We start from the raw sequence: 20924 nt of genomic DNA on the forward strand, positions 1-20924 counted from the left end.
AAAAGGCAGATTTCCGGAAAGGAAGACTCCAAAATCAAGCCATCAGGTTTGGAGTACCGGAAAACATTGCCCCGGCCCAGACAACAATGTGAATTTCGCATTTTTTTTCTTTCATCTATTTCAACTACGACTTTTTTTCGTTTGATACTTGTTGCGGTCAGCACACGTGTAACCGAGTCATTGCTAGTAACAGTTTGAAAGAATAAACGTGTAACTTACTATGTGCGTAGAGAGTGAATACGAAGAGTCTGACTACCCAACACATTTGCTTGTCGATCCTCTCAGCTTTCAAGACTTTCAAGGGGTTTTTAAATTCCTGCTAGCTGGTAGTGAGCCTATATTTACTGTGACGGAACCTATGAGCACTCATGTCAGCAAAATTGTGAATCAAACAAACAAAGCTATTGGAACCATCAGCAGCACAACCTATCAGTCCATACTAAACCTTCAGGCAAAACACTCTTGTGGCTAAAAGAAGGAAACGCGGTTAGAAAACTAGATACTACTGTACACCAGAAAACCATTAAGGGTCTACGGTAACGCAAAAATCCGGAAGGGCGAGCTGTTCCGGGAAATTCGTAAATACCGCACAGGTGTCAAGAAAAGATATTTCACTTATTTTATTTTTAGGGGGTGGATAAACTGTTGATTAAAACTGTAGTAAACAAAGTCATTAATATTTTGCTTCAGGAGCAGAGTTCTTTTGTTGTTTTTTTTTCGTGACCTTGTTAATTATCTTCAAAACCCATTCAAGCATATAGCAGCTGATCAAAGCTGATCTCTCCATTTTGTAAGCAATTTGTCCACAACTTCTCATAGTTATCCTTTGATTATTTTAGCCGGTGACATGTCAGGAAATTAGCTCGTAATGAACGCTCAGTGATTTATTGTAGTCTAACCACATAGTTTCATATATCCGTTTTGAAGAAAGTAACAGTTATTTAGGTCGTACAGAAGCGACCACGAAGTCATTATTGTCAGTAGTGTCCGCGCTTTTGCTACGAGCGTAAGTCAAGTAAAGTACAAGCTAGTCACGTGGTCAAGCGGCAAAATAGTTTCCCCTATGAGGTAAGCGAAGGACTGATATGTATTGTAAGTGTTGATTCCTTTCCATTCTAGCTAGATTACATATGAAAGGACTATTAATTCGATAACTTAAGGTTTATTGTTAGCGTCCACACTGCGCCGGAGAAATTTGAAAGCGCAGCTTTATTTCTACGGTTAGGCCTACCGTCCACACCAATCCGTCATGAAAACGGAGCTTTTCAAAAACGCTCTTCAAACCGGAGAAATTTGAAAACACCGGCTTTTCGTTTATGTGTGGACGGAAAACATTTTGAAAACGGAGCTTTTCGAAAACGATGACGTCACGATAATAATGTGATTTCCCTGCCCGAGTTTTCCTCAAACACAAATCCAAAATGACCGCTGATTGTTGTGTTTTCAAATTTGTCCGGCGTGGTGTGGACAAAAAACATTTGATGCGTTTTCCGCTTTCAAATTTCTCTGGAGTAGTATCGACAGGGCCTTAGTCATTTGGGCTGACGAAATAGCCTAGTTATTCATTCAATAAGTTCGTTTATAAGTTTTGTGAGTTCTGTTCTGTTCTGTTATCATCCGTTACGCGAATATGTCCTGCAAAACACTGTAGCGCTAAACTCGTACCTAGGCCGTTTTGCGCTGTGCAAAAATTTTCCTGATAACAGGAGACAAAGGTTAACTACCCATTCTTTATTCTTTATTTACTCTAATCTTAATCCACAAGACTGTGTGCTTCCTGTGTTATAACAAGACAAATGACCATTCCTTCCTGCATCAAATTCGAACAGCAGAGTGGTTTAACATAATTTTTTTTGGTTTCTCTAAAGTTGAACCTTTGTTTTCTAAGTTCTACTAATTGAAATGTTTGTCAAAAAAAATTTTCCCCATGAAGGCAGCCTATTTTCTCCATAAAGTATTTTTGTTCCCTTTCAAGCGAGATGTGGTAAACTGCTGTACTCTAAATGCTTGGTGAGATATTATGTAAATAATATGAGGTGTTAAATTTGTCCGTTCTGGAATGAGTTAACTAGAATGTGTTGGCTGGTTTACTCAGTTGATTGTTTGAATCTTATTCATGACAACTTGCCAGTAAAAGGGCATTATGAGTGATATAGTTCCCAAGAAAAGAAAAGAAAAGAAAAGAAAAGACATAATTGCATGCATGTAGGATATTGTTGTATTGTTTATCCATTTTTCAGTAAGTTATCTTTACACTGTAGTAATTGATGTGTCAGTTAAAGCATATCTTGGGCCCGGCTGGCAAATGCATCTATGCCTCGTAACCTTTGAGTCCATGTGGTTGTGTAGTGCAGGCAAAATACATGAACATGATATAACTTACTAATAGCTTACTTGTTAATTTTTGGTACAGTTTAGTAATAGCAAAATCAGTAATTAATGGCTCCTAGTAACAGTTCCTGTAGTCCACAAACTCGGTGGAGAAAGTGAACAAATTGAAATTGAGGTAAAATTATTTTTGGAAGCGTACGCAAGTATTTATGTTCAGCAACAAAATATTATCTCTACCGTTTATGCCAGATTTTGTTCATGCATTTGTATTCGAGAGACAGTGGAAACCCTTTCAGCATATAGTGTCCTCTATATATATCTCGGGAGTTAAGTAGGAAATCAGGATGTTTAGGTTCTTAATTAGGTTCTCGTTTTACGCAGGGATTTAATAGACCATTTTACAGTTGTCTGCTGAGTGATCTAGCCTTTGAATGTAAGTGAGGCTGGAACTGGCCTTGTTTTGATAAAGACCTCACTGTTTTTGCTGTGTAAATCAAGTTGTTCTTATGTTAACTAGTTGGTATTACATTAAGGCCAGGTAACTAAGCGTACAACTGTAAAATGACCTATTATAACTACACTAAACGGTGCATCTTATACTGGAACTGATTGGGAGCTGGATTTTTAGATAGCAGATAGGCAACTCAATATCAAGTAGTTGTAGTAAAGTATGTTTTACTCATACAAGGCCTGCTTTTTGAATTAAGTTAACTGGGCTGACCTTACAAATACGAACCCATTTCAAGGCTGAATGGGTTCTTACATCATGGGGGTCTAATTTCGAGATTTCAGCCTTTAGGTTCTAAATCCACTTGGTTCTTATCCTAGACTGTTTACTGTACTAAGGTTTCTCCGAGTCGTTTCGTGCTCCTCAGCGTTCGGCGTCGGCTGATAACACTTACCTCGCGCCTTATTTTGCCGGGTATCAGTAAAAACCTCATTCAATAGCACACTTGCACGATGTCGTCATTTGACATCAACTTCCAGGATTCAGTGTTTCTCCTTTATTATTTAAATTTTAAACCTATGTGGAGTTTAAATAACAATTGCCCTAGTTAGCATGAGAAAAAGAAAAATTGAAGGATCTCCATGGTACCTGCAGTCAAATGACACCATCATGCAAATCATGTTTATGTGTAGATACCGCTGGTCATTTTGGCTTGAAAACATTGCCTTTGTTCAAAAAACGCGTTTTTACGATATGTATTTATGTCAGTTGTCTCATAGAATGGAAATTGTCCATCAAGCAAGAGAGTATCTTGTGCAGAAATCCTGGATTTGCTTCGAATGCTTTGGGATGTCGTGTTGGACCGAGTCATTACAACACAAGGTGTGGATAAATCTATTTTGTATGTTAACACGTTTTTGCGGAAGGCAGGATAATACGTGGGTATCTAGAGATCTCACCTAAGAAAATGTTCTCGATTTTATATTTCCATTTTACATCTCGTCATCGTATCTTGGGCTTTGGTAAAGTTAACTGGTTTTGATTCGTTGCTTTTCAACATCGCGGTGAGCATTCAACTTAACTCATCACCGTACATGTGCTACTTATTGTGTTTTTACTTAGCTTTTAGCTTAAAGTTAGATTTAAGGAACTAACTTGGGATCTTCTTGGGTTTCGGAAGTAATGCAAATGGCCGGTGTGCTTTCGTAGTCCTTTGATTGTCGTCTTCTTCGATCGAAGGAGCGAATGAGTCACTGGTTCCGATTTCATTCTTGTGTCTTCAGAATGAAAGGTTTTTATTTACTCAGTTTATCCTTTGTTGCTGTCAATATTTCAAGGAAACAAAACGGGAGAACTCAATCAACGCTGGGAAGTGAAATTTCTCACCAAACCCTTATGCTATAACGCATTAACTTACTTATCTCACTGGAGCAGGGTTGAACTTTCAAAATGTTTTCGTGTCATTGATATTGTGCACGTCCACTGAAACCGATTCAAAGCATGCCCGACGTATGATGTAAATGGCTTTCATCAAGCCTCATCAAAGAGTTTCTCATTGGTTATGACTGTATGATGACTGTTATCACATCTACACATTGATTCGACTGCTATTTAGAAAAATAGACGGGCACTGCTTTGGATGGTTGATACTTTTAGTTTTATTTTCTTATGGGTTATGTTTCTTGCGATCAATGTGTGTTTGAATTGATAACACGAAATCAAGTTTTCACTTTCGTTGAAAATTTCGTCCTTGTTTCTCGTTCTTCAACTATTAGAGTCTTTGAAAGAATAATATCCATGTAATGGTTTGAAAACCCCCCGTTCAACATTCCACTTAAGATATCTCTTGGTATTTTCCGTTGTATAGTAAACATTAAAAGACGAGGCGCAGACCTCCTCTACGTCTTATCTAAACTACAGTTCATGCGATATGTTACTAGCACACAAGTAAAATCGATTTGATCACACAGCAGTATGGGTCATTCGTTTTGCTTCTTCATGTCACTTATTGTCACTTATGCTTTGATCTAAACTGATTTCACCGATTGTGTCGTACATTATTCGGTGATATTTTTACTTGGTTGTAAACGATTAACATTTAGGCTCCACGTGTGCCGTTGTTTGTTACCCCATGTGCTCAATTAGCACATGTGGAAACGTCAACAAATGTTAATAATCTTTCAAGTTTAACGAAGCGCGACTTGATATCCTTTGGTTAAAGGTCACCATTTAAAATTTCCTTTCTTTCTTGTTAAGAAGTCGTGCATTTGTACTTCAACTAATTGTACTTCTACTTTGTGTTTAAGATTCAGAGAAACGTTTGTTGGCTCACGTACATTCATTTATTTCATGCGTGAGATGAAGAAAAGTTTGCAACGTTTTGTTTTATTACAAGCAGTAAAGGGTTACTAATAATGAGCTTATTTATTTGTTTTGCATATTCTTAGACCCCACCGCGAAGCCTGAAACTTTATGTCTGATTAAATGCACGCCGTTTGCAAATTTGTCAAAGCAAAGAGGTTATCAATATCAGTTTTTGTATCAAATGCCAGTTTAGCTTGTTTCGTCTTTTCAAGTAACAGAACTGAAGACTCTTCATTTTTGGGTGTCGATATATTTCCAGGTTATAGTTAATCTGCGCGTTACAACGTTAAAATGAATTTTGCTGAAGTGTATAACTTTTCTGAAGATTCACTGTGATGTTCCAAGGGCTTACAAATTCTGAAGTATTGACCTAAGCTCAGATTGGAGAAGCTTTTGCCTAGTCTTTCCAAAAAAAATAGTTTTTTTTTAAGTAAATGATTACTAACCATTCTCCTTGCGGCATACACGGCTGAAAGCACTTGTACGCGAAATCCCGCCAACTACGCAGGCTCCTTGAGAATCGCTTTTCCCTCCAATTTTTCCTTTGGGAGTCCCTTGGACACCTTCAACCTAAGGTTGAGGGTCCAGTAGGAAAACGAGGTGGTCCCACAGTTAGTATTGTTTGAAATTCTAGGAGCCATCTAACTGATGAAGGTTCCACCGTTTGTTTAACTTTCCATGCATGAGCTGCTAAGTGTCCTTCAGTTTATCATATTGTACACTTGAATTGGAATAGAATTTATAGATGCTGTTTATCTGCTTTTGACACCGTTAAAGATAATCAAAGTCCTTACTTGCAAAATTAATTCTGTGTGCAACACAGTGAACTTGAATAAGGATATTGTTTAACTGCTTCAACTTTACCTCAAGTCCATTCTGGCGTCTGGTCATTACAGCTGCCCCATCTGTTCCAAGTCCTACAGTCCGATTGTAGTCATCCCCCTGCCCGGCCAAGGCCTTTGTATTTCAGAAACTCACAGAGGGCATCTTTAACGCCAGCAGCAGTGCAGTTAATCTCTTGTTTCCCATAAATGAAATGTAAACAGAGTCAGTTTCTGAGTGGACATATCTGGCATAAATAGCTGATTTCCTTTCAATGGAAATGTCACGTTTTATCAAGCATCAGTGCAATAACATGTGTGCGAATCATTTAGTTCTTTTATCAAGTTATCTACAACACATTTGGCCAAAACAAATTCCATCTTTGAAACAATTTCGGGTTTCTTGTAAAAAACAGAAGCATCACTACATCTATTAGTAGCCTGAAGTTCCATTATTGGAATAATGTTATGATGCAACAATGTTCTTTGTCATAACATACACTGTTCTAGGCTGGACAATGTGCCTTCTCGCAATTTCCTTGGTTTCCTACTCGATGTTCTTCTTTGCATTTGCAACGGTCACTTGGAAGCTTTTTCTGAGCTTGAGGCCACTGATACTCGTAACGTGATCTTTCGAATTTTTGTGCCTTCCCAAGGCAGACTTCTGATAATTGCTACAGCCAGTTGTTGTGAAAGGGTTTTTCTTACCTGTCATCTTACAGATATCACAATACATTTTTTCGTCGTCTTCTTTCAACCACGTGAATTCTTTTACCCAAGCTGGCAAGAAACGCCTCTTTGTTTCGCGAGCTGTAATTCTAAATCCTCCATATTGCATTGTGCCCCTGGGCCAGAATGCCTCACAATCGAGCTTTAGATCCAAAGTCTCTATGAGGAGTTTGTAGAAAGAGCAAGCTGGAGAACAATTGAAACAAAACGTGGCGTTGCCAAAACGTTGCGTTGCCAAGCCAGCTTTACTATCGAAGTGCCACTTTAGCCTTCAAGTGCATGACGGGCTGTGCTACCGACTATTTCACCTCTATTTTTATCAAACGTGCAGATATAAGCACGCGTACCACTAGGAGCTCTCAACAATTAAACATTCCTCTATTCAGAACTGCCACTGGCCAAAGAACATTTTATTATAGGACAACTACCATCTGGAACTCATTGGACCTTACTTTAAAACTCAGAAGAACTATTTCAATCTTTAAAAAAGCATTGAAACGTAAATTAATTGTAGAGTTTTTAAATTCGTGATTATCTAAATTAGAATGTAATATTATTAATTTTAGTATATTAGTATTTAATTGTAGTATTGTACCATATTGTCTTCGAAAAGCCCCCATGAGGAAAGATAATAAAGGATGTATGTATGTGTGTGTATGTATGTATGGATGGATGTATGTATGTACGCGTGTATGTATGTATGTAATAGTCGATTCAAAGGAGTTTTTGACGGTTGAAAGATGACTAAGAAAACAGAGCAAAGATTCCAAATTCTAATTTTATTCTCAAAACATTTTTTGCGCAGATCTATTCAGGTTTAAATTAAGTCAGTGGTAAAGTGTCATCCTAAACCATGTGCGTCCGAGAGGACCCGTTCTCCTTGCAGTTTTGCGTCCCTTTCCATTCTTCAGCCAAGCAGTGCGTCTTTGACGCGCATTTGCGCGCAAGGGAAAACCCTGAATAAGTAGTAATGAAAAAGTAATATTTACCACTACTTGCCGCTTTTCAGATCGGACATCTTAAACTTTATCCCATTTACGAACACTAAGGGACTGTGTAATAATTATCAGGAGGTGGAAGGGGGTGGGGGAGGGGGGGGGGGCAGAAAAACAAACTACAAAGCCAACAAAGGCAAGTCAAGTGCGCGCGCGAAATTCAACAGGCAGTTTCCGTATGCTTAGCTTCCGTTTGTTACGTTCCACTGAACAGTCGCACGAACTATCATTTTAACGGTTTTCACACTGAAGAAAGGCTATGCTCGAAACGTTGGTGATTTTTTACAACATGAACCTTTGAAATTTTTCTACCTTGTCACCTTGTTCATACCTTATAACTATGTTCGACAACTCCGTCCATTTCCGCATCGTCTTCTGGGTCGTCTTCTTAATCACCAGATTGCAGCTCCGAGTCACTAGTTAAGGCCTTTATCTTCGGTTTCCAATGTGTGTTGACCAACACGAACATAACGCAGAACGCGAGCCACGTGTTACAATCTCAGTCGAGCACCAAGCAGCGAGTGTGACAGGAGAAGATCAAGGTAAGAGAGTGAATTCACATAGGCCTTATACCCAATAATCCCTCTTATGTTATTTTTAGACATGGTACCCAGTTCGTCCGCGCATGCTACTTGCGCGTTGCGTGGTTGTTTCGTGGAGCATTTGGTTATGTTTTGTTCAAAAATCGAACTTAAACCTCCAACGCTGTGGGGATGTCTTCTTTGATATATTTCAATATCAAAGAAGCAAAGGTGCTTCGGCCCTCTCTATGTTTTAATACATTTCGGAACTTTAATAGGAGTTTCAATATAAAGAGTCAGATGACCTCTGCCCAAATAAATAAAAACTGAATGAACGGCAGAGAAATGAACAGCCAAACGAGTGCAAAACAAACGAACGCCTGAACACAACGTAATTGAACAAAGAGATGGTCGAAAGTTCAGACAGACGCTCCCCGCTCTAACAACATTTAGAGAGTTTCAGTGAGGACGACGGCAACACAAAGTACAACGTCGATCAAAACACGACTTTATATTCAACCCACAAATCTCGCAAGAATTTAGATTCATTCAGCTTGTCTATCGCTGTCAATCGCTGTCAAAACCATGCTAAACTGAAAATGTTAGACAGCGTCAAAATAGACCATATTCATATTCTCGGTATTGGACTGGAACTAACTTGAAATGGTGGCACATGCGGGGGAATATCATTAAAGAGAAATATTAGGGACTGTGCAATAATTACCTGGAGGGGGGTTTGGAAAATTAGAGGGGGGGGGGACATAACAGAAAATGACAGCAAGAAAGAGGGGGGGTTGGATGTAAAATTTAATACATACAGTGGGGGGCATTACTTTTTCATTCCTTTTTGCAAACTGGAAAAGTAGTGGAAGAGTTATTAGATTGATTTTGACCATAACCCTAAGTGGGTCTAGGGCCAGGGAAGAGTTATTAGAGTTTAAATATAAATACTAGCACTCGAATAAAACTGACAAATTTATGGACTCAACTCTAGGTTGTTCTGATCTATGAACTGCTGTTTTCCTATCTGAAGAAAGGTCTTTGCAAGAGGTATGTTCCCAGTACAACGTGGGCGAGACTGCATATAAAAGTTATGTACAGCACCTTGAGTTCCTCGATGCAAAAGCCAAAAAAAGAGTAAGAGAGAGGAACACTCTTCCCCTATTTCTTAGACAATTGAAAAAGATATAAAAGCGCTTACCAACAAGCAGCTGAAAATGTATCTAAAGCAAAAAGGTCTTAAGATAAGTGGAAGCAAGGCTGAGTTGAGTTGATTGATCGAGTTCTCACCCACGCACGCGGGAACCTTAGTGCCAGAGATGCTGTAGAAGATGAGGAATCTCCCTATTCATGTGAAGACGACATAAGCTCAGAGTCCAGTGATTCTGATGACTCTTCAAGTGAAGTGATGTTTGCACCGGAGGAAGAACTCCAATAAGTAAACTAGGTATGAGGAATCAAAGGGAGAGACTTTTTTCAAGGGGGGGGGGGGGGGGGAGTAGCCTTAATATTATCATTATGTGAGGGGGGGTTAAAGTTAATTTTTCAGTGCTTAATGAGAGGGGGGATATGACTTAGCTTTGGGGCATATTTCACCCATTTCCCAGCCCCTCCTCCAGGTAATTATTGCACAGTCCCTAAATGCTATTTGCATTTGAAAAGACTTCCCGCATTAGCCTCAGTTGTAAGCTGGTTCCAGTCCAATACCGAGAATACGAATGAGATGTTTTCGAAAAAGAAATATTAAAAATTGGTCGTCGTAGCTCGCGTTCTCTAGAAAACGCAGAATGTGTACCACATTTCACGTTGTTGTTTTGTGTAGAACGGTAAAGAAATGAACCAGAAATTATGACGGGTTTGCCGAGCCATTGCTTTAAACTCCCTACAACCGAATGAACGACAGCGGAGTGAACAGCCAAACGAGCACTAAGCATACGAAAGCCTAGCGGAATGAAAAGAGGGCTGAGTGTAGAAAACATCTGTACTATGAAACGTCTTTTGAAACTTAAAGGACTTCTCACGACATTTCCCGCCATTTCGTCTCAGGTAGTTTCGGGAAAGTCGATTGGGTTGTCGATGCATCCGCGAGTAACATACGCGGAAGAACTGGGTACCACGTCTAAAAATAACTTTAGAGGGATTACCTTGGGTGTAAGGTCTTTATGGGGGATTCGCTCTCTTACCTTGACATTCTATTGCATGTGATCAACGCTTTGCTTTTCGCATTACATGAAATTTCGAATGGCAACTAGGAGGTTTCTAGGACAGGAACGATGGTGAAGGGGTCGTCCCGGGTTGTAAGGTTATCCTACCTGTGAAATTTTGCTGGAAATTTTGCGGGCTATCTTTTGCTCTATAGCTAGGGTTAACCCGCTTGCTAGGGTAACTCTGCCTCCTTGTAAACAGACCCTTATACAGTTCTGTAAACACGGTCCTGCAACAGTTATCGGAACTTCAAGGTCGGACACGAAATTTAGGAAAGAGGCAACCCGCTCGCGCACGCGTGGCGGGAATGTTATCGTTCAACCTTTCTCTGAGTCATTAGATAGTCAACTTGATTCATGTCACACACTCTATTTTTGGATAAGACAATCTCCTTGATAATCTGCAATGGACTCAGCAAATGACATGACTTGCCACCATGTTTGCCATAGTTTGGGGGACTGAGCGCGAATACACACGATCCCAGGGGCCTCGGGGTAATATGTTGCGTAAGACTACAAGATGACGCGCGGCGCGATCGAGGTGAGCTTGCTATGAAAATGTCCTGTTGTTACCTGCAAAGACAATCTACATTCATATACCCCATTTTATTTCCTACAACCTATATTTTTTCTTTGGGACAAAATAAAAAAAAAAGGAAAAAAAGATTGGCTTGACTCCTGGTTGACTCGATGTTGACTCGTGACTCGAGGTTGACTTGGGCTCGCGGTTGGCTCGTGTAACACTACAATTCAGGTAAACTTACATCTCTAATAAAGTGACAAAACGTTTTCTGAAACTTACTTTTTGTCACCAAAAAGGCTCTCAGGCGTTGGGAAGGGTTTTGTGATTCGCAAACTTCCCAAATTCTGCAGATTTCGTGGCGTGGTATCTGGTTGTTTCTCAAATCTCAGGTTACCTTCAGTTGTGTCTTCTCGTTTAAATGGTTTGTAAAATTGATACTCAATTGAAGTCGTTTCGTGGAATATCAAAACCGAGAAACTACGATCAAAGCTGGCAACAGAGTAAGACTATGGACGCCATGCTATTTCTTTTTGCTGTACATCGCAGCCAAACAAACTTGTTAGATTGACTTAATCATAGCTGTTGAAAGTCCACTGAGGGCTGCTTCCTCCTGGGGCTTTTATTATTACTAAAAGAAAACACTTTTGCACGCCTTGCGTGCCTATGTTCAATCCGTGTTTTGAGAACGCTGTGGTTTATTGTCTTTATTATAACCAACAATTTATTTTAGACTTGGTCTATCCGACTTAGCCAAAGCTGAGTAAACTGTGATTTGTTTTGAAAGAGGGTTATAAAATAAAACGTCGAAAACGAATTTAGCCCTTTTGTAGTACTCTTGGTAGGCTATTTTTTGTATAAAATAACTCATACTACGCGCACTCTGATTGGTCAATAGAGTTGCAAAACCTATGTTCTATTGTACTGGTAAACACACGGTTCCTGACGTGGCAGCTCTACGCAGGAACTAGAGAACTCACAACACTAGAGATAACAAATGTAATAAACAGTTGGAGCTCTCACCGGCTGAGATATCAATACAGTAACACAAATATGGTTTCATTCAACATAAAAAAAAAAAAAAAAAAAAAAAACAGGACTGGAGGCTGGTTTGCATATAACGCTTTATCTTGTTTTCTATGGCAAAAATTTTACGCCGAATCCGATAACCCTTGAGTTTAAAATTAAGGAAGTTTTAAGCGCTTTTTAGTGCTTTCTGCGGTCCGTGGAGGACGAAGTTCTGACCGCTACTGGGTTAGACTGATCAATTTGCAGTGAAATTAATCTTTACCATCTACGCGTATCTTACGAACTCACAACGTGGCCAGCTCCCAGTTGGCTTGCTAGCTCAGTTGGTAGAGCACTGTACCGGTATCGCAGAGGTCATGGGTTCGAATCCCGTTCAAGCCTAAATTTTTTTCAGGCTTTAATTTTACAACTGCTTAAGTTGCTTATATAACTTCGATGATCAGCCATGTCTTCATATCTTCAGTTCAAATATATGATCTTTCATATATTCACTTGTATTCTTCACCATCTACGGGTATATCACGAACTCACAGCATGATCAGCTCCCAGTTGGCTTGATAGCTCGGTTGGTAGAGCACTGCATCGGTATCGTAGAGGTCATGGGTTCGAATCCCGTTCAGGCCTGAATTGTTTTCAGGCTTTAATTTCACAACTGCTTAAGTTGTGTGTATAACTGCGATGATCAACCATGTCTTCATATCTTTCTCCGCAGTTCAAATATATGATCTTTCATATATTCACTTGCATTCTTCACCATCTACGGGTAAATCACGAACTCACAACATAATAAGCTCCCAATTGGCTTCATAGCTCAGTTGGTAGAGCACTGCTCCGGTATCGCAGAGAATCCCGTTCTGGCCTGAATTTTTTTTAGGCTTTTATTTCACAACTGCTTAAGTTGTGTGTATAACTGCGATGATCAATCATGTCTTCATATTTCCTCGTTTTGTTTGTTCAAGTAGTTCGGTATGGTGAAATACTTGTTCGTGAATTTCTTAAAGGTTATTGGTTCGCGTAAATGATTAGTAGTTTACGGGGGCTCCGCTTTTAGGTTTGGCCAAATCTACATGCATCAACCTACATGCACATTATTATTATCCTTTGTATATTAAGAGTCAGAAAAAATTACAGGCGGCCAGGACGTTGTTTACGACTTGCGTGACATTATGCTGTTAGGATTGCGTTACGATGTCAGCTGGTTATAAGGCAGTGTATAAGACTGCTTCGAAAAATTATTCTTAATTCTACGTGCAGTAAGGGTCTGGTCAAACAGTATTGGGGCGGGCCGGAGAAGAAAAGGGTGGGTCATCAGTTTTGGACCCCTGTAAGGGGGTGGGTCGTCCAATTTTCAGCCCCCCGTATGGGTGGGTGGAATTGGCACACATTTGACCCAATCGACAACAGGTATAAACTCCTTCCAGTTACAACGGGCGAAAATTGGTCGAGCCGTGGCTGAAAACATACACATGGCTGGTGTACAATAGAGATGGCAATTTCATGTATCGTAAAATCTGCACGAAAGCTTAGAAGTCTAACAGATTGAGCAAGGAGTCCAAGGGCAGAAATTTTCAAAATACTGCGCTCTGTCGACCAGCTGGTCTTCACGAACACCAAGTGGCCAAATTGTGTCTACATGCTATTTGTCCCCAAGGGTACAGGACACATGTTCATGGATCTGGAACTCACACTCTTGGGCCTGGGACTCGTAGTTTGCTGGCTGTTTGGGTCCTAGGACTCACCACAGATTTTTGGAGATGGATCCTGTTCCACGCGTAACGAAGCTGGAGGCCAACTGTGAAAAGTTCACTGTCATTTTTTTTAGAGTTTACGAGCATGACTTAAAGTTGTAAGAGTAAAGAAAAACAATATTATTTTTAGATGATTTTGTATTACGGTTAAGAAGTAAATCTAAAACGTAAATAATACTACAACTTCATACACAAAATATGATTTTCTTGGATTACGCAACCAAAAATGTCGTGTTTTACAGGGGGGGGGGGGTCGTGTGACTTTCAATCTTCATTTAGGGGTGGGTCACTCAGTTTTGTGCCAATGGAAGGGGTGGGTCATGTGTTTTCTAACCACCACATTTTCAAATGCTCTGCCCCCCTCTCCCCCACCTGTACTTTTTGACCAGTCCCTAACGAATTTAGATAAAGGTAGCTTACCTGATGTTTGTATTGCATTATCAGAATATTAAACGCAATACAAACAAGCTGGTAATGAACCGGATCATCTCAGATAGCCTTAGACTCCATCTATCATATAGGCAATATAGAGCAAATTCTATATGATCCATAGGTGATCAACAGGAGATGAATAAATGACAGAACACAAGTGAGGATGATCATACTCTCTTGGACAACATCATGTACATGCGAGACCAAAACCACAAGGGTGCTAAATGTTCTGAGGCTGTCTCGGGGGTATTCAAGTGCCCGCTCTGGGCTGATAATAAAATTTGAATTGGCCTAACGTGAGCAAAACCTAGCTGGAAAGGGCTGGAAAGAACACGGCTGGAATTAACAGATGTATTACGTCCCTTAGAGGAAAATTCACTCCAAAATGGCGGGGCTTATAAGATTGCAGGTAAACGCAGGCTAGTTTTTGACCCCGCTGGGTGGGTTACTTCACCTACGGAAACAAGTTCCATAGCCTTATACCAATGCAATTACAGATTCATTTCAATTGTAATGCATTCTTATCCAAAAGTCTATTTGGTACTTTGGCAAACAACCACTAGCAGGCAAATCAAAGTCAAAATTATGCACATAATCAGGAGCATAGTGAGAAGCTCCTGACATAACTTCATTCACCATTTGTATTCACGAGTTTTGCTCATAGTGCACTTTGATTAGTTGTGTTTTCGATACAGTGCACTGCTTGGAAGGGAACATTTAGGGAAAGTTTCTATGAAGTTGTTCGACAATTTTTATATCTGAGGAATCACCTTAAAATGAGATCAATGCTAGTCACAATTTGGAGTCAAAGCATTTTAATGTTTTTAGTTATGAAAAACTAGACATACATTTTTGTCTTGTCATAAATCTATATAATCTATATAAATCTATATAATAGATCTATAAATCTCTATAAGTGAGCCAAACAGATGCAGGGTTAAGAAGAACCACTACATTAATTATTCAATCAACAATTAGTGTATATTAAAAGCTGTTTATATCTTTAAAACTTGAGTTTATCAAAAAGTTTTAAAAAATATATGTACCTTCATAATTTGAATGCAAACGGCTAAAGCTCTTGACGTTGTGGCTAGTGTAAAATTTACTTTTCTCACACATCACTTGGAGCTTAAAGTGGTTATCAGTACTTTAGGCCTTCCTCTCATTGGCATTCTATTAGAGATACGTCAATGATGCTGGGAAAGAATGTGTAGTGAAAAACTACAAAGCAGCATCAGATCTGGATGATATCAAAGTTACCATGAGTACGTGAAAAATAGTCAAATGTGCCCTACATTTAATCTTCAAGTTTTTGGCTTCCAAGTTGTAACTTAAAAGCTACGAAACAAAAAAAGGTTGTGTTGCATCATCTCATCGTCTCCATGTAAGATTTGAATCTGAGATGACTTTGTGTAACCTTGTTACTTGTTTGTGATATTGTAGACGGTGTTAAGAGCCACCTTAATCTGCAATTTTGGTCACTCTGACAGTCATTTATGGAAAAGAGAAGCTGTACTTTGTAGATTATAAGTTGTTAACCTCAAAAATGAAAAGGGGCACATTTAATCTCTTTCAGTGTCTGCATGACAACTAATTTTAACATTGGAGATGTCATTCTGTCTATTGTTAAAAAGAAAACCCAAACAGGGTTATTTTAACGTTTTTCCTTAACAGAAGGTGATTAGCTTTGGTAGGATACAAACGCTAGCATGGAAAGCCTTATAACATATACACAACTTAAGTTTAAATTTTCAAGAATCATTCTACAAGCACACCAACAAGTTTGCAAGTTGTGGTGATATATTTATCCAGAAACCTATATTGGTTCCAAGCATTGAGGCCATACCCTCGGGGAATATCAGTCTTTGCTATTGACAGCGTGGATTAAGCACAGCAAGTAAGGTGCCTGTGTATGGAATAGGTCATGGGCTGATATTTTCCCAGTACAGCTCCCATGCTTAGTCAAAAAGATTAATATATCTGTGACTACAGAAAGTCATGTGTAAGAAAAACACATATTACAAATCTATAAATGATATAAATTCAAAACGATCATGTAAATCCATATAAATTCAAATTTTAAACATTTTTTTTCTCTGTATAATTAAATTTTAATGACAATTCTCTGAATATTTACTACATCCCCCTTCTGGAAATGCAGTAAAAACGATTTTCTGTATGCATACACCATCTCCTTGGGACCAAAAAGCACTGGGATAGTGCTTGTTCAAAGGGCTTGTGGCACTTGTGGGCACGTGTTGCTGCACCTTAAAAGAGTTGTAGTCTTACTAGAAGGGACTTTCATGCGTGTGTTTTTTTAGACACAGATAGGAATTCCACATAAGTTAGGAAATAAACTAGTCACCATAAAACGTATTTCAAGCAGTGACAAACAATCAGTTTGATACCAGTTACCAAAGAATAACATAAGCAGCCTCAGAACATGCCAAAGGGATGTAATATGCAAGCAAGATCCAATATACAAAACATCACAGTACCTGAGGAGAAAACAAAATATTGCTTAATTTATTTTACATTGGAGGTCACTTTCTAAAAAGTACATTGGTGTTGTTCTAGCATGAGTTTCAGAAGTGTTAATTTTATCTGGCGTGTTAACCATGCAGAAGTTTCTTGTCTTTTCGTCACTATTCACTATCATTATGACATAAAATATATTTTATTGACATCATTGGTTTAATATATTAAGTGTAGCAATGAAAAAATAGTTCATATGAATCACTGAAAATGTACTTACTGGATGTGCATCAAGTATATCTAATTCTTGGTCCTCAGCGTGTCTGCAGAAACAAGAAAAATCCATGTTACAAGCAATATAATGTAGACACCACGCACAAGAAAATTAAAAACTGACAAAGAACACAAATTGAATATACAAAGTTAATTTTCACGCTTATTTTAATATTATTATATAGCTTAACTGTATGATTCAGTTATTACTAACATTTCTTGGACTATTTGAAAAATACTAATTTCTCGTTAGATAGAATTAGAGAATTTGCTAGTGTATTTATTTACTTAAAACCTAGTGAAATTATATTTTCACTCCTTGAGGCAAACCTGCAGTCAATTTATCTGTTCTTTGCTTTAAACCAACTTTTTAGTAGAATAGCCTGTCAAAACATTGTTGCCATGAGAACAACAACAACTTTATTCACTTATACATTTATAGTTTTACAGAAAATGTATATGAATAGAAGGACAGAAAAAAAAAAATGTACATTTGAGTCTGGAATCTGAAGTAACCCGAAAGTTTGCTAGTCCGTCTCCAGTTTCCTTGGAGAGTCACTTGGCCAAATTTTGATACACGGAAATGTTCCTCAATACATTTTAAGGGAAATCGTTGAAACCAACCAATTTTTCAAATAACATAAATTCAACAGGTTTTACACTTTGTTTATTTGCAGAAAGTTGCTACAACGTAATTTTGTTACCATGTCTGTGATAATATCAAGAATGAAAACTTTCTCATCGTATTGCAGAAAAGTTGCCAATATTTCCAACTGTGTCACTAGATAATCATTCCTCCACCTGGGACAATTACCTTGTGGATTCAGTGTCCTGTGTTTTGCACTTCTTTAGGTGATACAATATCATCTTCACATCCTGCTTAAATGCAGAGCCTCTCTCGGGAATATTTCGTTGCAAAGTAGCAGACAGCCGTAGAATTGCTTGGTGAAATTTCTCCCATTCACTGTGATTGTTAAGGCTGCAGAAAAAGAAAGATAAAGCCACCCATAGTTTATCACTTCAGGTAATTTTAAGGGGAATTATTGCTTTCCTTAAAATGATGTACAATTTTGTACAGGAAGCTGATATAGCAGGCCAAAAATGTATATGGGTTCGTTTTCGTTTACATATGTTCGTTTTTGAAAATTATTCAGGAAAAAGTAAAACCTACTCTTCGCTTAGATATAACTGCCAATGTCAGACTTAGCAGATGGCGTGTACTGGTGATTGTGGTCACCATAGGACGGGGATATCCAGGTCTCACAATTATTCAAAGTTAAGCGTATGGATGCTAGTAATTTTATGGCGAACTGTTTGACCATGTTTGAATAATAAGAAACGAAGGTGATCTTTTGCTAAAGTTAAGATGAAATTCAGAAATTATCACGTAAAAATTAAGTGGAAGGGGGACTCTACCCACTACGTTCAAGACCATAGGGTTTTAGATTATGATGAAATATGGTTAATTACCTTGTGAAGTTTGTTGTCAAACAAATTCTTTCTTGAGAATTAAACATAAAATATTTCCATAGGGAACGTAAAAGGGCCATAAGAAGTTGTCTTGAGGGGTCTCTTCCTTGATGATAATCTTGCTGTAGAAAAGAGAGTACCACACAAAATTGTTTGAATTCATTCATGATACATGTAAAGAGTACCAGTTGTTCCTGATCACCAACCTGCAGTAATTCTGTTTGTGTTTTGAGAATTTTCGTGACTGTCTTGTACTCTTCTTGTATTGGATTGTCCTGCAATATCACATTAAACAAGCTTGTTAAATCTTGAAGTTTTCAAAACACAATGTACGGTATTATGCTTCACATAGCAAGTTGATTTGTGTACCAGATGGCTCAAATTACGTATACTCTGAATAGTGTCCTGGTGCTGGTGAATTTAAGGGTAATGATGTATTTTAGAAATGCCTTTTACAGTCAATTTTGTTAAGGTTTCATATTTTCTCCACCCTTGGGCTTATGAGGGGAGACCATTAGCGTAGCAGGATTACCATTACTAGGAAAAATCACTGAACACCATCAAAGACGTTCTGATGGACAGGGCAGGTGAGTACTGCTTGCCGATGGTCCTTTGTAAGTTTGTTAGATTAAGCAATCCTTTTACTCTCCATTTCTTGTATTATCCACCACGTGAGGCTTCAGTGATAAGCTCTAAGACCTTTACGTGGAGAACTGTTGTCAGCTGTTCTTGTTTTTTCCTTAACAGCGCTAATTATTTCTTTTTTCTTTTTCATGTACTTCATGTTGTTAAATATGTTTCATAACCAGAGCAATATTGTCAAAAGACAACCAAACTTGAATCAAAGAGTTCTACTGCCCTTCATCATTGTTAACAGCACCTTATTAGACAGCTGGAAGAATTAGGTCTGTACAATGCAAATCTCTCCCTTGCTTGTTGATATCGCCTCTGGTTGCAGTATTTAAATCAATGAAAAGTATACAGTAATGACATTGTACAACATTTTCATGGTTGTGGCTGGCCAATGGCTAATGAACTACCCTAAAAACAAATGCATTCTACACTTCTTGGCATAATGTACACTGACTAGCATAAAACACACACATACTCTGTTTAAATTTCTCCATTTATCTTCGTGTTCCTGAATGAGTCTGTAAAAAATGTATGCTGCACATGTACTGAACTCAAATGTAAGTGTATTGTCAAAAACGTAAAAACAAAATGTAAATATATACCATGAAGACGGCACAAGTTTGACTTGCAACTTAATATATGATGTACCTTGTAGCCCGTGATTCTAGTCTTTCTTGATGGGGCAACTTGAAATAGTGTATTAACGAACTTTTTAGTTCGCAAAGTGACTGATGAACTTTGATGTTTGTTTCATGACTGACCTGGTGCGAGAAATAAAAAAGGAACTCGTTTGTTATTAGAAACCCTGCAGCGATGATTCAATGCAAGTGATCTGTATTGTAGCGCAAATTCTTGGTACAGGGGCCAAAATTAAAATGAGTTTGGTTGGAAAATGTTTCAATGGCAACGAAGCCGCCCTTTGACGGCCATTGTTGTTGTACCAAATGATATGTACCCACCTCGAATCTCTCTTGCAGATTTAGAAGCTGTAGCTTTTGGTTAATTTCTTCCATATCTTGCACGCTTCTCCGAAAACCAATACACAAGAGTATCCGGCAAAGTGAACAAGTGAAGGCGTCAACTAATTTGCGCGAAGCTGTCTTTCCACGCTCACGAAGTCATACGAAGGCACAGGAAAAGTGGAGCTATTTATATTCGAAAGGCCCAGTGATGTTGTGACGTAGCTACCCAATGATGTTGTGACAGGGAGGCGGGGGTTACAACTCCGAGGGGGAAGGGAACTTGCCTGGGGATCCTGATCTTGTTCGCATCATTTTTGTGTGGGCGTCACGCGCGTTGCTTCCATCAAATCAGTGTCCTTGGCAAACTACCACTGTAGTATAATGCGTACTGAATTCACTTTTCGTCACAGCTTTCGTCATCTCGATTACTGTTGTGAGTCGAAGTACGGAATCCTCAGAACTTTACAATGGTCAGAAATTCTGGCGCATGTGGAATCTCTTTCCTCCCCAGTTCATCTTAGTTCCTGCGGCTGTTCTGAGTGAGTTTTAATTGTTGTCCGGTTGTTGATTTCATTCTAATGCATCTCAATACTGGGTGCTGTCCGGAATTGCTTTGTTGTCTTGAGATAAACCAAGAAATCATCCTTGTTCAGTTGTGTGAAACTCCTCATGAAGGGCTAATGAATGTTGAGTTATCTAAACTCCAGCCATTTGTGTGCTTTTATATTGACTGACCACACTTCATAGCAGCACAACATTTTTATAGTGACCTTTAGCTTCTTACTGAGTTACAACCAATCATAATACAGAAGTGGGAAATTACGTCAGTTACTACTATAGTGTATAAAAAGTTTTAATTAATCTGCTCAAAGAAATTCAACCGATGCCAACTGCGTGAATAATAGTAACTTATCATTCAATTGTTTGATGCATCGACTCGTTTTACCCTGGCTTGTTGCTATTCTAGCA

General features: G+C 38.7%; 1 protein-coding gene and 1 long non-coding RNA gene across 8 annotated transcripts in view; one reads left to right on the top strand and one right to left on the bottom strand.

The window, feature by feature from the left end:
- The first annotated feature begins 3505 nt into the window (after nt 1-3505).
- LOC149106535 (uncharacterized) overlaps nt 3506-20924 on the top strand; it is a 138412-nt gene continuing 120993 nt past the window's right edge. For all 7 annotated transcript variants that reach the window (XR_016209846.1, XR_016209848.1, XR_016209847.1 and 4 more), the window contains exon 1: nt 3506-3661. This is a non-coding gene — a long non-coding RNA (uncharacterized LOC149106535). The remainder of the gene's footprint in view (nt 3662-20924) is intronic.
- Nucleotides 14941-20676, bottom strand: LOC110048086 (uncharacterized). Its single transcript, XM_089298085.1, has 8 exons — nt 19953-20676; nt 19642-19754; nt 19469-19511; nt 18567-18635; nt 18361-18482; nt 17705-17869; nt 16898-16940; nt 14941-16640 (listed from the first exon to the last, which is right to left on the bottom strand). The coding sequence occupies exons 1-8, from the start codon at nt 20004-20006 to the stop codon at nt 16632-16634; spliced, it is 618 nt and encodes a 205-aa protein (XP_089154211.1). The 5' UTR covers nt 20007-20676; the 3' UTR covers nt 14941-16631.

Source organism: Orbicella faveolata, unplaced genomic scaffold, assembly GCF_042242905.1.
Source record: "Orbicella faveolata isolate gen_17 unplaced genomic scaffold, um_ofav_v1 contig_3, whole genome shotgun sequence".
Lineage (NCBI taxonomy): Eukaryota > Metazoa > Cnidaria > Anthozoa > Scleractinia > Merulinidae > Orbicella > Orbicella faveolata.